General features: G+C 38.1%; 1 protein-coding gene and 1 pseudogene across 2 annotated transcripts in view; one reads left to right on the forward strand and one right to left on the reverse strand.

Annotated features, from left to right (window-relative positions):
* Nucleotides 1–1944: 1944 nt before the first annotated feature.
* TOPAZ1 (testis and ovary specific TOPAZ 1) overlaps nucleotides 1945–21940 on the forward strand; it is a gene marked incomplete at its 5' end in the record, with an annotated part of 40387 nt that continues 20391 nt past the window's right edge. Inside the window, 9 exons of the mRNA XM_081159510.1 lie at nucleotides 1945–2149; nucleotides 2991–5433; nucleotides 9751–9812; nucleotides 10458–10582; nucleotides 15102–15166; nucleotides 17167–17309; nucleotides 18657–18742; nucleotides 19617–19742; nucleotides 21201–21264. Coding sequence (XP_081015636.1) covers nucleotides 1945–2149; nucleotides 2991–5433; nucleotides 9751–9812; nucleotides 10458–10582; nucleotides 15102–15166; nucleotides 17167–17309; nucleotides 18657–18742; nucleotides 19617–19742; nucleotides 21201–21264 — 3319 coding nt within the window. The remainder of the gene's footprint in view (nucleotides 2150–2990; nucleotides 5434–9750; nucleotides 9813–10457; nucleotides 10583–15101; nucleotides 15167–17166; nucleotides 17310–18656; nucleotides 18743–19616; nucleotides 19743–21200; nucleotides 21265–21940) is intronic.
* On the reverse strand, nucleotides 14048–14452 carry LOC308568137 (cytochrome c oxidase subunit 6B1 pseudogene; annotated as a pseudogene). The gene has a single exon. The product of its transcript is annotated as a cytochrome c oxidase subunit 6B1 pseudogene (transcript).

The raw sequence follows: 21940 nt of genomic DNA on the forward strand, positions 1-21940 counted from the left end.
GGAGCCCACTGTACAGGAAAACATATTTGCCAACAACACATCTCAAAGGATTAATACCCAAAATAGATAAGGATCATACAACTTAACAAAAGGAAGACAATACAACTTAACAGAAAACAATCCAATTAAAATGGGCAAAGGACCTAAATAGACATTTCTCCAAAGAGGACACACAGACGGCCAAGAGACATATGAAAAAATGCTCTCAATGTTGCTAGTCAGATGCAAACTAAAACCACAATGAGGTATCACTTCACACCTGTCAGAATGGGTCCAACAAATCGAGGAAGGACAAGTGCTGGCGAGGGTGTGGAGAAAGGGGAACCCTAGTGCACTGCTGGTGGGAATGCAGACTGCTGCCAGGGGTGCAGCCACTATGGGAAGCAGTGGACTTTCCTCAAACTAAAAACTGATCTGCCATTTTACCCAGCGGTCCCACTTGCAGGAATATAGCCTAAGAATCCTGAAACGCCAATCACAAAGAACTTACGCACCCCTATGCTCATAGCAGCGTAGTTCACAACAGCTGAGGCCTGGAAACAGCCCAGGTGCCCATCAGTAGGTGAGTGGGTAAAAAGCTGTGGGACATTCACACCGTGGAGTACTATGCGGCTGGAAAGAGGAAGGATCTCTGACCCTCTGGCACAGCATGGAGGGAACTAGAAAGTATTATGCTAAGTGAGCCGGTCAGAGAAAGACAAGTACCACATGACTTCAGTTTATTACATTCCACATATAAGGGAACAAAACGGATCCAGAGACATGAGCATGGAACAGACTGAGGGATCTCAGAGGGAAGAGGGGGCGGGGGCGGGGAGAGAGTAATCAAAGACCTTATGCTTATAAGCTTAACCCACGGACACAGACACTGGTCTGGGGAAGGCCTGGGGGGGAATGCAGGGTGGGAGGGGATCAATGGGGGTAAAAAGGGGACATCTGTAATATTTTCAACAATAAAGGTAAACTTTAAATTTTTTTAATTGTTAAAATCAGTTAACCATTTTAATCTTATGCCATTTTCTCCTTTAATCATAAATTTAAGAAACAGACACTTAGGCAAATGAATATCGGGCGATGCCGCAGGGCGGCTCCTGGGCAGTAAGACAAAACTCGTTAAACGCTCGGAGCCACGTCCCGGAGCCGCCGGCCCCACACTGAAGAGGTGGGGCTGCCTCAGCTTCAGTGTCTGGGCCCCGGAGGTTCCCGAGGGTCAAGCTGGGAAGCGCCGGGCTCCCCCTTCCCGAGGCGGGCACGGCCGGCGGCAGCTGGAGGCCGACAGAGCGCAAGGATGGCGGCGGGAGCTCCGCCTGGAGGCCGGCGCCGTCAGCCCGCCCGAGAGCCCGCTGAGTAACGACGAAGGGGGGGTGGCGGACGCCCCGGGAAGCAGAATCGGGCAGACGGAACCTGGCTGCGGGGTGGAGCGGAAAGAAGCGGCTGCGGGTTCCCAGGCTTCTGGCTTCGCCGGCTGGGGGGAGGTGGCGACCCCGCTGCGCTCCAGCCTGAGGCACGACGCCGTCTGCACAGCCAGAGCCTGCGGTGCCCACGGGACACCTGAGGGAACGCAGCGGGAGGGCAGATGGGAAGGGACCCGGGCTTGGGGTGCAACTAGAACGCACTGGCTGCCAGTGCTTTGTGAGCAGCCGGGCACAAGGGGCAGCAGGTGGGAGACGAGCCCAGAACGGTTCCGAAAGCTCCGGGCTACCCGGAGCCACACCCAGGCCGCGGCGAGGCCTCAATACGGCGAAGCCTCAAAGGGCGCCAGCGGCTCTTCCGCACGTTGCGCGTGGAGCGCATGCCCAGGCCGGGCCTCGCTGCCCACTTCCGCTTCCGGTCAGCCCTAGCGGGTGGGCGAGGCGGAGCGGAGAGACAGGCGTCTGGTCCCTGTCTTGGCGCAGCCGGCGGGCTCCTCAGCGGGTAGGGCGGGCTGCGGGCAGCGTGGGGCCGATGCGGCGGCCACTGCCCTCGGGCACCACGACGTCCGGCGGGCGTGAAGGCGCTGCCAGAGGCCTGAGGAAGCGAGGCCGTCGGCCGGGGACCAGCGAGGTGGGAGTCGGCGGCCCCGAAGCCCGGGGGCCTGAGGAGAGCAGGCGGAAGAGGAGAATGGTGGCCCGGGCGGCTGAGAGAGAAGAGGTGGAAAGTGACAAGTCGGGTGAGGCGCGGGGGCTGGGAAGGCCCGGCGGGGTGGCGGGTGGGGGATGGGGAGCAGGTAGGCCCCTCGCACCTGTGGGACCGGCAGGGCTTAGAAGCAGAGGCGGCGAAGCTCCCCTGCAGTCAGGAAGGCGCAGTAAGAAAGCACCCAGGGGTCACTCCCTTTCTAGCCTTTGCGCCTCAGCCCGCTCCATCTTTGTCCTACCACTAGTGTTTAACTTGAGTGAGCGCGGGCTTTCCTGAGGACCAGGAGAGGGGTGAGAAACGGGAATTCCCAGATGTTTGCCCAGTTGGGAGCTCCTGGTCAGAATTACTGTGGAAGGAATTCCTGCTCGGCCGGGCGCGGCTCAGCGGTTGAGCATCGACCTAGGATCCAGGAGGTCGCGTTTCGATTCCCAGTCAGGGCACATGCCCGGGTTGCAGCTCGATCCCCAGTCGGGGCGTGAGGAGTCAGCCAATCAATGACTCTCACACTGATGTTTCTCTCTCTCCCCCCTCCCTTCCTCTCCCTTCCTCTCCCTTCCTCTCCCTTCCTCTCCCTTCCTCTCCCTTCCTCTCTCTTCCTCTCTCTTCCTCTCTCTTTCTCTCTCAGATCAATAAAGATTTTTTTTTTAAAAAAAGGAATTCCTGTTAGTGATCCATTTTTGGCTAGTGTGAAATGACCATGATACTGGAGGTTATTCAGTTGTCTTAGAATTTATACAAGTTTGTATTGGTTCCTTAACAGAAATTAGGGAAACTTCAGGGAAATAAAAACGGGTGGCTTTTTAAATTTAAGTGGTATTGCTTTTTTTCCTCTGCAATGTAAAATCTTCTCTGGTATGTTTTGTCATCTTGATCAGCCAAGGAAAAAAGAAAAGTTACTGGAGCCTCGAGTGATGATCCACAGCCAGGGGCTGACCTGGTAAGAAAGGAATCATTAACCAGTTCGGAATCTTTCCAAACAGTGGAGTGCAGTGAATTTCAAAGTACAGCTCTCTTGCAGTCTTTGGGTAAGGAAGTTTTGGTAGACGGTATTAAAAGAAGAATTCGAATTAAAACACTTGAAAGCTTAGAAAGTTCACCTTTCAAAATAACTGAAAATAAGGCTACACAAAATATAAAGGTTGAATTCCAAGATGAACTGTACAAGAATACTCCGAAATATTCTTGTAACAGCTTGTCACCTGGAGTAGAAAATAATTCTGTTTTAAAGTTACATGATTGCAGTTGTTTCCCCCATTCCAAGGATTGTAATGATGAAAATAACCTTACATGTAATTCTGATGGTGGATGTATTCATGTATCAGAAAATTCCTCAGAGTTCAAGAAAGGAAGCCTTAGGAGCCTTTCAGATAAAAGGGACACAAGTAATATTCCTCAGCTTTCAAAAACTGAAGAAAACTTCATGGGAGTAAATAAATTACTGCTTGAAGAAAGTGATTTATACCAAAGTAAAAATAATGGCTTGCTTCCCTGCCTTCAAAATGAGAAAAATACATACTCCGTAGAGGAGAGCGGTGCTGGGAGAAAACCCAGGAAGAGGGTGAAGGTGTCTGAAACAGATGAGGTGGTTACCGGGATGAACTTCTCTAATGCACATAACAAGTCTGAGTTGCTGTTACAAGAAAACAAGATGGGTGCTGAAGATAAAGAAGCAGAAACTTCAAAAGTCTTAAGAAAAGTAGACCATAATACACTCTCTCCAGTGCATCACTTATCAAGTCTTCCAGAAACAGTAGGAAAAAAGACAAGTCCTGAGCATCATATAAATACTATGTTTCAGAAAACCCTAGAGCCACTTTTGAAAGAAGAAACCAAGAATGCTTCAGAGCCCAAAGAATGGAAAAGCACAGAACCAGAAGAATATTTTAAGTCAGTGAAAAGCTTGAAAGTGAAATCGCCTAGTGACTGCCATGCTGTTGAAGAGAGATCTCAGGGAGACCTAAGAAATGAAGCGGAAGAACCTAAGTTCAGCTGTCGCCGAGCAATACCAATGATGGGTAAAAGAACTTGGCCTTGTTATTCATGTGCTAGAGTATCTGCTCACTGTTGGAAAAAGGCTTCCTTGCCAAAATCAAATTACTGTCTTCCTGGGCCTGGGGAAAGCTTTAGGCAAGATGACTTTCTTAAACACCAAACAAATCAAACTGACTTAACTGACTCCAAATTATCATTACAAAGTTCCACAAAAGAAAGAAACAGTGAATCTTCAAGTAAAGAAAAATTGGACTCTAATGTAAGTTGTTTATCTTCAGTCTCTGAAATAGTCTCTGCTGTAGAACCTACTCTAACTGTTATGAAGGAACCCATGATCGATGATGAAAAGATGACGTCCAAGGAACCGAGCAAAAGTGAGTCAGAGGTAGTTTCTAATACGACTGAAGAAACTCGGTTACCTAATGTGACTCAAAACTTAATAGGAAGTAAGAAAAAAGATAGAGGAACTCTAACAAAACTTAATTTGACCGTGGCTTCCCAGCATGGCCAGGAACCTAATAACCCTACAGGCAAAACTATTCCTCGAAAAGCATGTACTGCTAAGCCAACACTTGTGGTTCCAGACTTGGTTAAAATATTGAACACGGGACGGCTGACTAACTTTAAAATTCCTTTACTTAAGAATAAAACAGAAAAAAGAAGAGAAATAAATGCCAAGTCTTCAGACAGAGAAGCATATAGTCCCCTAGAGCTTCTTGACAATATATCTGGAGCAGAGATAAGACAGAATAGGAATAAAGAAAACATCTCCACAGTAATTTCAGGACCTCAATCTTTAAACATACAAAATAATGTCACTACAGTGCAAGCTAGTTCTGACTCATACTGCAATAAGAATTTCTATAGTATCTCTTCAAGTTTTTTAAAGCAAGGTAATAATAACAAGCCATCTAACTACATCTCTGAACCAGGCAATATTGTTTCCAATAAGAAAGCTGTTCCTCTCACAGTTGAAAATAATACACTTTTTTATGATCCTGGATGTACAGAGAAAAGCCCTGCCTTCTGCTCTGAACAAGAAACATTCAAACAAGTTTCCTCTGAAGTTAGTGGTAGGAAAACGACTAAGAACTTTTCGGACATTAAAATTATTCCAGATATTCTTAAAGCATATGAAGATGATGTCCTCTTAATTGATGTAATTCAAGATGACCCAGACCTCTTTGGAATCTCCACCGAAGGGGAGCTCTCATTTACTTCAGAGGTCCCTGTGATAAGCCAGGAACCCAATGTTGCTGAAGAGCACCAATCAGCAGATTCCAAGCACATGGAACTTCCCGAAAAAAAACCAAGTGATAACTTGAGGTATGCATGTTCAAGTAGGCCTTTTGGTACATATTATTATTGGGGGTTTCAAAATCACTTTCTGCTCTTAAGTGTCACTAATTTATTCAGTGATTATTGAAGCTCCATTTTTTTAACCCTGTTATTAAATATAACATAGCATATTATTGCTGAGTCATGGAAATGTCATTATGCTAAAACTTATAGTCGACATAAAACAATTATATATGTTGGAAATTATAATGGAGCAGATTGTCCAAAATTAAAATGGTGGTTTAGTAAATGGCTTTTTAAATTGAGATTGCTTCTTTCAAAGTTAAATTTATTTTCATATGTTCTTTAATTATTGTCAATATGCAGACTTTTGTTTCAGCCAAGTTACTTATTAAGAACAGTACTGCATGTTTTAACTATTTTCTGTGACAATAAGTTACAGAATTAGTTTAAAAGAAAAAATCATTTTTGAGGTAACGGAAGTCTCGGAAAAGCTTATTTGATGTAATTAGGACTTGAAAGTAGAGTTGGAAGTTAAACTAATTTTCAGAAGAAAACTTGTGGTTTTAAGGTCATGGTTTTAAATGATGACTTAGCCCCTAGTGAGGGTGAGTTTGCCTGGTGCAGCTTTAAATGGAGCCAAGTAGTACCCTTCATGCTCTGGCACTTGAGCTATTCTGGGGTGGCCCAAGTATTCTTTAATAGTTTGTCATATTTTACTAAGCTCTTATAATTCTCCAAACTCTAACTTGTATTTGTTATAGTACTTGAGTATTATAATGGTCTGTGAACAAACTCAAAAGGAAACATGAAAATACTTTCCACTAAGATTCAGTAGTATGTGACTTAAATTTCTCTGGTATTTATAAATTTCAGTTACTTTTGTAATGCCGTGTTCTTCATGTTCTTAGTGTTACAAGAACTTGTAACATCACATAGATGGAGGACTGAGAGCTTTGTATATCATTTATTTTATTCTCGAAAATGTCCTGCTAATTCTCAGTCATCTTCATACCTTCCTGTTACCCATAGTAAAGATATATTTTGCATTACAGTCCAGTGCATACTTATGAATATATGAAATAGATTTACAAAAACAGTATTTTCCTTACTACAAGTAATGTAACATATTTTGTACTTTAGTCTATTTTATTTAAAAAATGCTGGTTGAAACTCATTAAATTTCATCACCCCGTTGAAAACTTCTCAGGTCAAGGATAAACTTGATATAATCTGTGTAGTTCTTCAGAAGCCTCTCATTCGCTCCTTTTTGCTCAAACCTTCTTTTGCTTCTCTGTACTCCTGTAGCCTCAACCTATAGAGAAACCTGTTGGTTTCTTTGCTCCTTCTACCCTTCATTTGTTTCCCTTTTCACTCCATCAAGGCAGAACTGGAACTTTCCACTCCACAAATGTAAAACTGTAAAATGTTTATATGGATTACAATTTTGCTTACTTTATTTTTTAATTTAGGTGAATTTAGTCTATATCTCAAATTTGAAACAAAACTAATTTTCTTGTAACAAAAGTGGCATGTGCAATTTTACTTTCCTTGTAAATTAGTCATAGTAAAACATTTCTCACACTTATAAACTATCAGCATTATAAAAAATATGATCTTTGAAATTAAAGCAGTATATTTTGATATACTATTTATTTTGTTTTTGTCAGGAATAACCTCTTATGTCTGAAGCTAATGCCTATTATGAAGGTAATTTTCAGGATAGTGAGAAACCACAGAAACATCCCTTCCTTCTCTATTGAGTCACTTAATCCTATGCATACTATTACCTTACGATCTCACGATTTTCCTTCCTCTCAATTTTCACTGCTGGTGTCTTACTCTTCCTTCCCTTAGATTATTGTAATAAGTGTACCCTCTTCATAGTGTTCCTATGAGATAAAAACTTATTTGTCAGTAACTACTTACAGTACTCCACTGGCTTTCAGCACTCTGTAGACCTGCATCCATTTTCTCTTTAGCAGCCACTTTGTTGGAGGGGTAGGAAAGGGGAGTAAAAGGCTAATAAAAAATAAGCACAGCAAGAAGCTCACTGTTTGCACAATATGTCATGTACTTGAATCCTTTTGCTTATGTTTCTTTATCTGGAAGTCCCTTTTCCTTCGGTTATCCTTCAAATCACATCAGATGTTTTTCTAGGGATTTGTTCTAATAGTTCTCTTGGCATATACCTCAGTATATTATGTCTGCTTGTATGTAAATCTCCCCCTTTTACTGGGAATTTCTAGATAGGAGAGAGGCATCTTCATTTGGGTCTCCCTCATGTCTGGCCAGGAGGATTTTAAGTGCCGAGTATATGGAGCGTAACTAGACAGACATGGGCCTTGTTCACACAGGGAGGAAAATAAGCAAGTCCAATAAAACAGGATAAAAGTACAAGATACTAAAGATGTCCTGGTCAAAGTGACACTTAAGAATGAACACTAAAGGATGAGTAGGAATTTGCCAGTAGGTGAAGAAAAGTGAGTAGAATTTTGTCATAGAAAGAATAGCCTATATGAAAGCCCACAGGAAGGGCATGTTGTCACAACTGAAAAACAACGTCCCATGGCTTAGTGTTCAAATCGCAAGAAGCAAAGCTGCAGAATGTGCAGAAATCTCAGGCATGAAAGGCCTTACAAGTAGGATACCATAGAACTTCTGAAGTGCAAAACTTTTAAGATGGGAATGGGGAAGTATTAATAATATGCCAGGAAAACAAGCATAAATAGACCACCCTAGGTAAACTGGAATTTACAGTAAGTTTGAACTTTAGCCTAAGTACATACAGGGATTCACTGAAGGACTTTTAAGTAGCAAGAAAATCTAATTAGACTTGTGGGTTTTTTTTATTTAATATATCTTTAGACTTGTATTTTAAAAATCGTAGCTCTGTTGTGGAGAATAGATTGGAAGGGAGCTCTTGTAATTTAGAACAAAAGGACATGGTTACCGTGGCTGGATAGCTCAGTTGGTTAGTGTGGTACCGATATGCCAAAGTTTCGGGTTTGATCCCCTGTCAGGGCATATATAAGAATCCACCAATGAATGCATAAATAAGTAGAACAACAAATAGTATTTCTTTTTCCTCCTTCCTCTGCTTCCTCTCTAAAATCAATCCATTTTTAAAAACATGGTGATTTCTAACAGAAGTGGGAGTGGATTTGAGAGAACTTTAGGAAATATAGATTAATTACGCGGGGGTGAGGCCAGAGATGGGCCTGTTAGGGATGATAACCTGGTTTCTCTCATTTTAAAGAGGGGCATTACAGTCCTTTGATGCAAAAGGACAGGATTGGGGAGGAGTACTGGTCGTGAGGTCAAATTGTTGAATTGGAGAGACCTTTGAAATAATGAAATGGAAATGTTGTAGTAGACAGATACCAGTCTAAAGGGGTATGAACTGGAAAAGGAGATTTGCATGTGTATATGTCTTCCATTCTTATTTTCCCATTCCTCAAACTGCGTACTTATTACTTCTAGGGTTTATGTTGGGGGAAAAATACTTCATTTTATAAAGACTTTAAAGAATGGTGTATATAAAATGTTCAGTTTCCCTTTTTCTTGGCTATTTAGGATACGTTTAATAAAACTCATTTATTAAATGAATAAATGGTGGGATTATGGGTGTTTATGATATTTTCTATGTGCTTTTGTATTGTCTAAATTTTAAAAAAATGGAACGGTACTTGGCCATTTGTTTTCAAATGGATCCTGTACACGTGGTTTTCATTTGTAGCCTATGCTATTGGCTTTAAGGAAATTTTATCTCATTTAATCCTAACATAACCTCGTGGTAGGTGGTATTTTTATTTTACAGAGATGAATAGACTCAAAGAAGTTAAATAATTTTGTCACAGTTAACACGCAAAGTGGCAGAACAGTATTTAAACCCAGGTTGGTCTAACTCTGATCTCCATAGCTTAACCTTTGGACCATATGTTTTCAGAAACCACAAAAAAACAAAATTCAAACTGCTCTCAAACCATCTTCCTTTTACATTGGCAATAAGACATACCTACACATACTTGAAAGTAAAAGTTAAACATTGTCTTGTATTGGTGTAATACTTAAAATTTTCTTAAATGCTTTGTATGTCATCAGATTCTCTGAGTAACAAAGTTTGAATGGCAGCATCCCTAACAGTTGAAGCACATGAAATTGAAGGACCAAATGAGGAATCTACTTGGGTGTGCTGGGTTCTGAGTTCCAGTATAGTTCTCTGTTCTTGGAGGACCTGAGCTAATATTCACCAGCTACTAAAGCTAGTATTGTATAATGTCTAGAGAACCAGATCTGCATAGAATATGTTATAATGTTTAAGCTCTGTTTGCTTTGTAATAGAGAACTTCCTGTATTGGATCCTGGATTGATGAAGTCAGAGATCTGTACTTCCTTGCCAGCAGGTAAAACTTGACATTTTCAGAGTATGCAGTATTGAAGTATCTTTTCATATCTCGATTCAGGCATAGTCAAAATAAATTCATTAAAATAGGAAGCTTTTCACTTAGTTTTTTCTCAGTTCTAATGGCCTGGTTGGCAGATCAGATTTTGAGAAATTTTTTATTTCATAAATAACTTTGTTAAGCTTTATCTACAAAGGATAAATTATTGACCTTAGCAATGTTTGTAGTCTTATATATAAGCTTTATCACATTTTAAATCTGAGTTCTTTTAAATTTTTTTAATAATATCTAGTTATAGGTTTAAATACCTAGAGCTTTACAGGTAATAACTTAATTTGAAAGTTAAGTTTTCTTTGGCTTCCAAGTTTTAAAAATATATTGAAAACAACTGGACATGATCAAGAAAGACTTAAAATTTATCTTGATATGTCTCAACTTCGTCTTACTGCCAGTTCTTTTTATGCCATATAATGGAGTTATTTGATAAAGAGGAATAACTGTATAATTTGCTAAAAACTCTTTCATATTTGTCATATTGGACTTTAAAAGACTTTCTGAATTCTAACTCATTTTTAGGATAATCTTTGAATGACTTCGTTATTTTGTCATTTGTAGTTTCTACAGTTGAATATTATTTCTTTTCAGCAAATGAGATAAAATATGATTTTAAAGATGTAAACATTTCCTTAGGAGAAGTTAATAGGACCTCTCAAAATGAAAAACTGGGAGACTTCATTGAACACATAAAAAATTCAGACTTGGATGAAAAGGTACTAGGGAATATTTCGCATTTTCTTACTTTTTGGTCTATAAATAGTGGTAATACAGAAACTCATCTTAATAGTGTCATCAGATGACAAGTGTAACTACTTTTTATTGACTGAAAGAATCATATTCTGGCCACAGGCTATATCTTTTACCTAAACACAGTAAGAGTTTTAGGAACTTTAGAGGGCAAATAGGTTGACTTATAGGACATAGGCCTGACCTACTACTTCTCTGCTTTTATATATGGTTTTCTATGAATTTTTAGAAATGCTTTATCAATTTCATGTACACATGTAATATATTATATATATGTACACATGAATACATACATATACACAGACATTACACACACACTTTTCCAGAGACCTTGTTTTTTTTCTTCTATGTATCAATTATAGTCAAAATTTATATGTAACAGTTTAGATTTAGAATTAAGTAGTAATTGCTTAATGATTCTAATTTTGAGCCCCAGATAGTTAAAATATTATTGTACTTCTTATTTTTAACTTTTCATTTTGAAATAATTTTAGATTCACAGGAAATTGCAAAAGTAGTAAAGAAGAGGGTCTGAGTACCCTCCACATAGTTTTCCCATGGCTGCATCTTAAGGTACAATACCAGAAACAAGAATTTGCTAGTACGATGAATGTATATAGTTCCGTGTATTTTATCAAGTGGGCAGATTTTTTGTAGCCACCACTGCAATCAAGATAATTATTCCATCACTACAAAAATCTCCCTTGTCTTTAGTCACACCTCCCTCGCTACCCCTAACATGCATAACTTAGCAATCATTAATATTTTTCATCTCTGTAATTTTGGTATTCTGCAATAAAGGTAGATTCATTGGAGGTTGGCTAGAAGGTTATTAATTTTATTACTGTTCCAAAAGAACTGACTTTGGGTTTTATTTTTTTCTATTGCTTTGTTTCCTATTTCACTGATTTCTGCTCTGATCCTTTTCTTTCTTCTGCTTGCTTTGGATTTAATTTGCTCTTCTTGCAGTTTCTTAAGGTTACAATTGAATCATTGATTTTGAGATAATTGCAGATTCACATGCAGTTGTAAAAACAACAACACATAGTAATCTCATGTACCTTTTACCCAATTTTCCCAAATGACATTACAAAACTACAGTATAGCAGCACAACCAGAACACTGGCATTAATATAGCCAAGTTACAAAACATTTCCATCACCACAAGGATCCCTCATGTTGCCCTTTTTATTGCCCTACCTACTTCCTTCCCTCCTTAACCCTTTACAACCACTAATCTGTTCTCCATTTCTATAATTTATTTCAAGAATGTTATATAAATGGAATCATACAGTATGGAACCTCTTCAAATGGGTTTTTTTCACCCAGTATAATCTTCTAGATATTATTCATCAAGTTTGTTGCATGTATCAATAGTTCATTCATTTTTATTGCTTAATAACACTCCATGGTATGGCTTACCACAGTTTATTTAGCTATACACTCATTGAAGGATATCTGGGTTGTTTCTAGTTTGGGGCTATTACAAATAAACATTTGTGTACCGGTTTTTGTGCGAACCTAATTTTTACTTTCTCTGGGACAAATGCCCAGGTCTGCAATTGCTGGGTTGTGTGGTAATTGCATGCTTAGGTTTTAAATTGAGTGAACTTATGCTCCAGATTACTCCCCTGTAGTAGCAGGCAGTTGAAATCTTTGCTCAGTTCTTTTAGCTGGGCTGTTTGGAGTCTCCCTTACATAGTTAAAGTTCAAGGGTTAGCAGAGATTGGACTAAATTTGTAAGGAGATTTTAGGGCTTCCTATCTTAGTCTCTCTCTCCTTTCCAGGATTCTCATCTTTACTTCCCATTTTCTGCCTTTGCCTTAAACTCTGCCTTCTGGTTCTTTATATAAGTGGGGCAAACTTGTGGCCCTCCCAAGTGGTTCCAACTAGGACCTGCCTTCAGAAATAAAGCCATAAAAACAGGACCATTACCCAGTGCCATTCCCTCTTTCCAAGTGTAGACTCCCCTCCAGATTCTGCCTGGTTTTCATATCTTTTCAGTGCTTTCAGGCAGTAATATTTTATATTTCATCCAGGGTTTATAGTTGTTATTTTTGGAATGATTAGCCCAGTAAGAGATACTCTGCCATTTCTCAAAGTGGACCTATTGTGTATTTTTAATTTTATACAAAGGGTAGCATACCATTCTTTATCTTGCTTCCTGAAACTTACATTGAAAAGAAATCTTTATTACATCTTATGTAATGGTGCTTTATTTTTATAATTACCCACTGTATGGACATACTCTGTTCAGTAAGTCCAGCTATGATGGACACTGGTTACCATTTTTTGCTATTTAAATATTACTGCAGTATGCATTCTGAGCATAAGGTGTTTTGCCTATGTGTAAGCATTTTTGGATTAATTCTTAGACGTAGGATTGTCTGATTGGCCTACATAGATTGCTTTGATTTATACGTCCAACAACATTGAATGAGAATGCCAGTTTTCTCCCCACACACTCACCAACTCAGTATTAAATTTTTTCCTTTTGTCCATATTTCTGTGGACAAAACCATTTTACAAATGATTTTTAGTCTTAATTTGCTTTTCTCTTATGAGCCTAGTTAGGTATCTTTTAATGTTTAAAAACCATTTATATTTTTTTCTGTGAACTTCCTTTATATGTCCTTTGCCCATTGTTCTGGGATTGTGAACTTTTATTGGTAGGAACTTCACATATTAAACACATTTGTTCTTTGTCTTATGTGGCTGTACTCTTGTTTTTCTTGTCTTTTGACTTGGTTTAGGAGCTTTTTACCTTGAAGGAGCTGTTTATTTTTAGTCAGCCTTACCAGTTTTCTTCTATGATCTTTGAGTTATGAGTCGTATTTAGATCAAAAATTTTCTCCCATATTTTCTTCTAGTGGGTTTGTTTTTTTGGTGGTGGTATGTTTAAATCAGTCTAAATCTAAACCTTATCTTGGGAGGCGGAGACGTAGAATCAGTGCAGCCTTTCTTGACTCTGACGGATGGCTTGGATGGCTTTTGTGCCGTTTGTAGTCTCGCCATATAAGAGTATTTTAAATGTTGGTATTCAAACCTGTTGGTGCCGTAACTCATAGTTTCTACCTTTGGTGTCATGCTTAGGCTTTTTCCACCCTGCAAATCATATAAATACCTATCTTTTATTTCACTTTTGCTACCTTCAGTATCTTAAGTATAGCAATGTTTTAAATACATATAAATGTTTCTTTTTATGTGTTTTTATTATATGATTAAATTTTTTAAATTATACAGATAAGGGAACATACAGATAAATTTTAGTGCATACAGGGGCTTGAGGGTATTTCATATAATCATTCACTGTTGTCTGGCACAGAGGAGGTAGTCAAATTTTGATAAAAATTTAAAACGTGACAAAAATATTCACTCTGAAGCCTCTCTTACTGGTCCAGGTACTATTTCCAACCCAGTTTCTTTCCCAGTCATCCAGCTTCTTTACATAGTCTTCTACTTTTCCAACAAGTATGTATTATTAAGCCATGATTTGGGATCATAGAGTAGGATATACCCAGTTCCCTCTTCACCTCCCTGGGAGAAAGACAGAGGACAGATGGGGTGCAGCCAGTTGAGATCTTCCCAGGAAACATGCCTTCTGCCCGGCAGTCATCCCAGGTTGACACCCAGGATATGGGGCAAAGGGTCTTGTACACACACAGTGCCATTTGTACACTGAGCCATCAACCCCTTTAGCAGTCACTGCCTTCTCACAGGGGTGGAAGTCCAGGTATTTCTGCCAACGGTTCCTGGTCTGGTTCTGGTTGGGGAAGCAGCTGTCAAAAGGGGTAGTCTTGATAGTTCTTGATTTTGGTCTTGATGTCTTCTGCCATGTTGCTGACTCCTCAAGATGCCCCTGAGGCCACTTGCAATTGACACCTCAGCAAAGACACCTCCATCTGACCAGAAGCAGAATTAAGACCTAAATACATATAAATATTTCTAATGAAAAACTTATGTTCTTAAGTACCACCTAAAATAAAAATTACCCAAAACTTTTTTTCTTAATGGAAAGAATCATAGCCCTGGCTGGGCAGCTCAGTTGGTCAGAGCATTGTCCTGATAAGCCTAGGTTGTGGGTTTGATCCCGCAGTTAGGGCACAAATAAGAATAAGCCAATGAATGCATAAATAAGCAGAACAACAAACGGATGTTCCTCCCTCCCTCTCTCCCTCTAAAATAAAATTTTTTTTAAAAAGCGTAACTTGAATAGTTCATAATTTGAAATCTTGACTTGTATAATAAAAAGTGATATCAAAAGCTGAGAAAATACATTGATTTGCATTAGTTTTTCTTAAGCAACAGTGGAAATTCTTAAGTCAGTATTCAATATTTTAATAATGTAGAGTGTAGAATTGTTTTTGGGGTTGGCTATAAGCCATTTGTTTAACATCTAATACATTCTAATAAACCTGGTAAGCCTCATAGCTTAATATGGAATACAGATATTTTCACTTGAAATTTTTAACCATATCTTCACAGTGTAAATTTTCAGACAAAGTGACTGTTAAAGAAGAAAAGGAAAATATGCATGAAGTTTGCAAAAGGTCTGTAACATAATTTTTAATTATGTAACTTTAAAACAGTTATAACTTGCATCTTGAATGTGTTTTTCTGCTGTATGTGCTGGGACTATGCCATTAGCCACACATGGGCATTATTTAATGTGTCAATTATACCTAGATATCAGGGATATTATAAGTTACCTTAAAGCTGTCACTAAGTTTTTTGAACCCTTAAAATATTTTTTGAGGAAGGCATAAGGAATAATAAGAATAAAGAATATGTGTGTGACTTTTATGAAAGTAAAAGTGACTGAAATCAGATGAACATTGCAGTTTGCAGGTATTTTACATGACTGCAGTGATTAGTACTGATAGTTGCAGTACACTTACCTAGAACATATACAGATACCAAATTTAGAGTTGGAGGACACCTTGGAGACAGTCTGAACCATCCTCCACCCCCATTTTGCTATTGAGGCCAAAGCACACAGATCAAGTGATGATTATGTTCAAGTATTTTATGTTAAGCGAGTGGTTTTCAAAGTGTGATCCTTGGAGCAGCACCATCATGTGGGAACTTGTCAGAAATGTAAATTATTGGGTCCCACCCCCGACCTACTGAATCCCAAACTCTGAAGATGAGGCCCATGAATCTGTTTCAACAAGGCCACCAGCTGATCGGGATACATACTGAAGTTTGAGAGCCATTATAGTAAGGAAAAGCCTAAGTAAGAATTAGATTGGCACAGAAGCCCAATATGATTCATGACAATTTGATAGATCTTAAAGAAAAGGGAACAGGGTTAACTTTTTTTTTATTGAAAGCATTTTGCTTACAAACTAAAAAGTGTTACTGCAGCCTGCAGAATTTTATCATCACTTTGGCTCTACCGTAATGACCACGAGTGTGACACTGGGCAAGTCATTTCCCTGGGCTTCAGTCATCCAATTAAAAATTAAAGAATTTTACTGGAGAATCTTTTCCATCTATAAAGTTCTATATTCCTATTTCTTTGTTTTGTTACTGCTTTTGTTTTATTTGGAGGAGAGTTATATTGATTGCACATACCAATGATGTCCCAAGTTGGAGAGAGAAGTAAATATATTTTATATGTATTTTTTAAAACTCCATTGATGCTAACTTTCAACTGCTAAGTGTAGGCCCCTTTTCTTACTATTTTTATTCTCTCTTGTCTTGGGGAACCCCAATTGAAAAAGCTTATTAGAATTGTTTTTAAGGTAAAATATTATAGTATCTGAGTGATCTTCTAAAAAGTAAATTCATTTATACCTGTCAGTTCTGAGATGCTTCCCACCCTCCCCCTTGCTTAAGTTATCTTTTCTAGATAAGTGACTTCCAGGTTAAGTTTTTCTAAAGTTGCTTGTAGAGAATCTCACATTAGAATGTAGTCAAAGCTGTTTAAATGAGCAACCAAGAACAACACATTTTTTTACTTCCCAAAGGAAGCTTTCAAGTACATGTCTAAATTTATTATATACTTGTCCTGAAGAATAATTTATAATTATTTTATTGCACTCTCAAAGTAATTGAATGATCTCTTCTGTATTGGAATGCTAGGCCAGTTCTTCCTCAAACTTTTTGTCTGGTGTGATCAAAAATATTTTGCTCTAGTTTTAATCCCACCACCTCATTCCTACCCCTACCCCAGTCATTTAACAAACATTGGTTTTCTAGTCAAGAAGGCAGAAACAACCTGTTAAAAATACTGAATAATTGGCCCTGGCCAGGTATCTGAGTTGGTTAGAGCATCATCCTGATACACCAAGGTTATGGGTTCGATACCCCATCAAAGCACATACAAGAATCAACCAATGAATGCATAAATAAGTGGAACCACAAATGTCTCTTTCCCCCACCCCTTCTTCTCTCTCTAAAAACCCTTAAATTCTGGATAATCATAGTATAATGGTATATAGCATATACAAAGCATTAGGTTGTGTTTCTATTTAATTTGATTCTCATTACTTTAATGTTTTTGGAATAAATTTAAGTTCTGATTTTGGTTTTTCTGCTCACATAGCAAAGATTCTAAAAATGCAGAGATTACGCTTGGTGAATGTCAATTAGCAACACTGGGCCCCAAACCTCTGTGCTTATCGCTACCACCTTTGAATAATCCAAGTGCTGTTCAAGAAGACACACTAGTAAAGCCATGGATGAATGGTACTGTTTTCTTAATAAAATCCTGTTTGCTTTTGATAATATAAAAACTTATATAGGAAATTTTTCTACCAAGAATAAAAAAAGTAAAAAAACAACAACATAGAATATATTAAAATTAAAAGGCTTGTGTATCTTTACTTAGTACTTTTGATGGAATTTCTGAGATCTGTATTTATGTGATAATGGTAATATCTAAAATTTCATACTTTAGTTGATTTAGAATGTAGTTTAGAATTTGTGTCAGTTCTTTTAATAATTCATAATGTTTTGATAAAAATAAGCTAAGTTGAGGAATGAACTTAGAAACAATAAAACCTGTTTGTGTAGCTCACACCTAACTCTTCTGTACCTTCCCACTACTGACTTCATGCTACTTGGTGTTATATACCATAGCAGCAAGCCCACGATGGTTATGTGTTTTATCTTGAAAAGCTTACAGGTTTCATAATGCAAATTACTGCAAAGCTATGCAGCAAAAACTTAAGCTTGTTCCAAATTATATCTGGATGCTGCCAAAGTAAAAAAAAATTATTTAAAATTAAACTTTCTTCTAAAGATAAAATTAAAACTTTTTTATGTCCTAATTCTCATTTAAAAAGCCCAACATTAAGGAATATAATGCCTGGTGTATTCATTAGCTCAGGATGCAATAACAAAATACCACAGACTGGGTGGCTTAAACAAAAATTTACTTTGCATGGTTTGGGGGGCTAAAAGTCCAAGATCAAAGTTTTAGCAGGGTTCAGTTTCTGGCTCTCTTCCTGCCTTGCAGATGGCTGCCTTCTTGCTAAGTCCTCACATGGCCTTTTCTTTAGTGCATGTGCATAGAGATGGAGAGAGCAAACTCTCTGGTGTCTCTTCTTATAAAGACACTAATTCTATCACCTTTTTGACCCCATTTAACCTTAATACTTCCAGACAAAGCCCTACCTCCAAATAAAGTCACATTGGGGGTTAGGGCTTGAACATGTGAATTTGAGGGGGCACAGTTTATTCTGAAGCACCTGGGATGTCAGTAGCTTGCTTCCCCTAGAAAAGTTTATTGTGTATACTACTTGTCTAAAGTATTGTTTAAAGACAATCATTTGAATGCAGTGCTCAATGCTGCTGTGTAAGGCTTTTAAAAAAGTGTCTTCAGCTTATTATAAATTTTAAATTTAAGTCTTGAAATACTCATGGAGCACCTAGTCTATTTCACAAGAATACCCCATGGCCGCACAGTCTGAACTGAGCATGAATAGTCCCAAGTGACACTTAAAAGCAAATAGCGGTAGTCATCTGGTTCATTGCATGAAAGAAATAAGTTGTAACCTACTGGTGTGTAATGTCATTCTTAATCACTTTTAGATACCAGATTTCCAGGACAGCATTGTGTCCTAAAGTTGCAGAATCCTGAGACCTCTGAAATATTTAAGAGGGAAAAGATTGTAAGGGTAAGTCCCCCCCTTAAACTAATAATCTGCCCGGGCGGAGTAGCTCAGTTGGTTGAGTGTCATCCTGTGCATCGAAAGGTTGTCGGTTTGATTCCCAGGCAACTGATCATTGTTTTTCTCTCACAATGATGTTTCTCTCCCTCTCTCCCCCTCCCTTCCATCTCTCTAAACATGTCCTCAAGTGAGGATTAAGAATAATGTAAAAAATAATCTTATAAAGCACATACTTTGGGCCTTTCTGTTGTATTTCCCTATCATTTTTTAAGCAGTTCCAGACATTGTATGGATTTTGAATTGGGGTTGATGGTAAGAGGCAGAAAATGTGTAGTGATTCAGAGGATATTCACAAATAACATAAGAGGTTGAAAGCAGAAGAGGGGGGTGGATATCCAAAACAGAAAATACAGGATGAATATTCCCTCTGATGAAAGGGAATAGTGAGAGAGAGCAATTTATAGAAGTTTGTCGCAAAAAGCTTTGACTCTGTCATTTGCCTTTTTCTGTTAACCCAAAAAGCTAAGGGAAATTTTGGTTCTAATAAATGCATTTGAAATATGATGCTTATTGTCTTTTTGTGAAAGCAAAAGGTGCAGGTACACAAGAAGGAAGAGGGAATATATAAGCTTTTTAAAAGATGCAAAGTTAAAACTAATAACTTTGACTATTTTGCACTAAGGGAAATTGTAAAAATTCAGACACTTTAATTGATTTTTCATCATTTTTAAAGATAAATTGGAGTTTTATTTTTTATCAAGTCAGCAAGTTTATCTTGGTACTGTTTTGGGTATATATTTCTGAGTACTTCAAATGTTTTCTCACTTGAATATAAGTGTTCTACATTTCACACAGAAAGGGAATTTGTCTTATTTTCTAGGTGTTTCAGAAGTCCCTAGGGTTGATGATACCCCATAGATATTGCAAATTTCATTTTAATACATTACGTGGCTGTGAGCGATCACAGTGCAAGTTTGCTCACGTGCCTGAGCAAGGGGATGAAAAGGTAAAGTATGTAAAGTCTTTGAAGTAGAGATTGTTTTAATAACCATCTCAGCCATGTTTTAATTTAGATTTTCCTTTACTCCTAATAGATGCTTTGCCTGATTTTGTGCTTTATGTACATTTTGTTTCTGGCTTCTTTGGCTCAATATTTTTGATATACAACTATTTTACTTAATTGTAGACACTTCTTGCTAATTGCTATATAATATTGAAATTCCATTTGTGTGAGCATATAAAAATACATTTGTTGATAAATATACTACTGATGGGCATTTGGGTAGTTTCTAAGGTTGGTAATTACAAGAGTGATGCTGCCAGTGTTCTTCTGCATGTCTTTTGGTGAGCATATGTCCACATTATGACGACGGGTTATACTTAAAACTGGAATTGCAGGGTCATAGGGTCTGCGTAGGTTTGTGCAGCTCTAGTAGACACTGCCAAACATTTCCACAGCAGTTGACCAAACCACCCCCTCCCCAGCAATGTCCAGGAGTTCTGGTTGCCTCACATCTTCCCCAGCTCTTGGTATTATGGCCCTTAAAGTTCAGCCATCCTGGTGGGTGGGGAGTGAGGCCTTTCCTGCTGATCACGAAGCAGAGCAGCTTTCACAATATTTATTGGGCATTTGGATATCCCCTTTTTGGAAATATCTAAATATTTTGCCTCTGTTCTATGGGACTGTTTTTCTTATCCGTTTTAAGAATCTTTTACATATTCTGGATATAAGTTGTTTGTTGGATATATATATGGCAAAAAAACTTTTACTACTTCACAAGTTGCCATTTCTCTCTTAAAGGTGTGTTTTGATCAACAGAATTTCTTAATTTTTTTGTCCAATTTTTTTTATGGTGTTAATTTTTCACATCCTGTTGAAGAAATCTTTGTCAAGGTCATGATGTTTGTTTTCCCTTTCAAAGTTTTGTTTTATCTTTTGCATTTAAAACTCTAAGCCATACAGAATTGACTTTTGTTTATGATGTGAGACGGTCAAGATACATATTTTTTCCCATGTGGATCCCTAGGTTACCTAACACCATTTACTAAAAAGACTATTTTTCCCCACTGTACTTCAGTGTCACCATGTCATAAGTCAGCTGATTGTGTATGTGAGGGTCTGTTTCTAGGTGCTCTGTTCTAATCCACTGGTCAATGTTTTATCCGTGAGTCAGTAAATGGTTTGTTTTTAAATGACCTAAATAAGGTTTATTATAATGTTCAAGGATTTTCCTCCCTTCTTCAGTTGCTTATGATTTTGACCCTTTGACAGAGCTTCTCTTACTAAGGTTTTGTAATGAATTCAGCATACATTTCAGATCTGAGTTAACCTGACATCAGCTTCTTTATTCTATTGCTTTAAGTTCATTTTAAAAAATTGAAATAAGCATAAAGATAGGATTGAAATTTGTATCGTTTTGTGACATATCAAAAGGTAATTTTACATTTTTCATGAGTTTTGCAGGTTTGCATGGATGTGTTTAAGAAATATATAAGTATCAATGAGCTGTGTTTGCTACAACGTGCAGGTTAGAGACAATGGAATGATTACTATAAATTCATTAATGTGTTTCAAACAATGTGCTATTGTGTCTTACAGTTTGAAAGTAGTTTAGTACTTTTAAGTATGAAAACCAAATGCCTTAGAATAGCTCTTGGTCTTAGAATTAAAAATAGGTGCCCTGGCTGGGTGGCTCAGTTGTTTGGAGCATCATCCTGTGCACCAAAAGGTTGCAGGTTCACTTCCCAATCAGGGCACACACCTAGGTAGTGGGTTCCATCCCCGGTTGGGGTGTGTATGGGAGGCAACCAGTCAGTGTTTCTCTCACATCGGTGTTTCTTTCTCTCTCTCCCTCTCTTTCTAAAAATCAATAAAAACATATGCTCAGGTGAGAATTAAAAAATAAAAATTAAAGAAGAAATTATATTAATATTTAAATTTAAATTTTAAAAGTAATGTCAGAAATAAAGGAGAGATGCGTGTCTATTAGTGGACTACAACACTAGCTAACAAATTCTTTGCAACTATACCTTCTGCAGTTTCAGTTTTAATAAGTTATAGTAGCAGACATTGAATATCCCATGTTATCTGTTGAATTTCTTATATAGGCAGCTATACAGATATTGCAAAGTGAATAGCAGGAAGAATTTTTCTGTATGTGCTAGGAAAAAGATTGTAGTATATTAAAAAAACTTTAGAATAAA

This window comes from Miniopterus schreibersii, assembly GCF_964146895.1.
Source record: "Miniopterus schreibersii genome assembly, chromosome: 15".
In the NCBI taxonomy this organism is placed as follows: domain Eukaryota; kingdom Metazoa; phylum Chordata; class Mammalia; order Chiroptera; family Miniopteridae; genus Miniopterus; species Miniopterus schreibersii.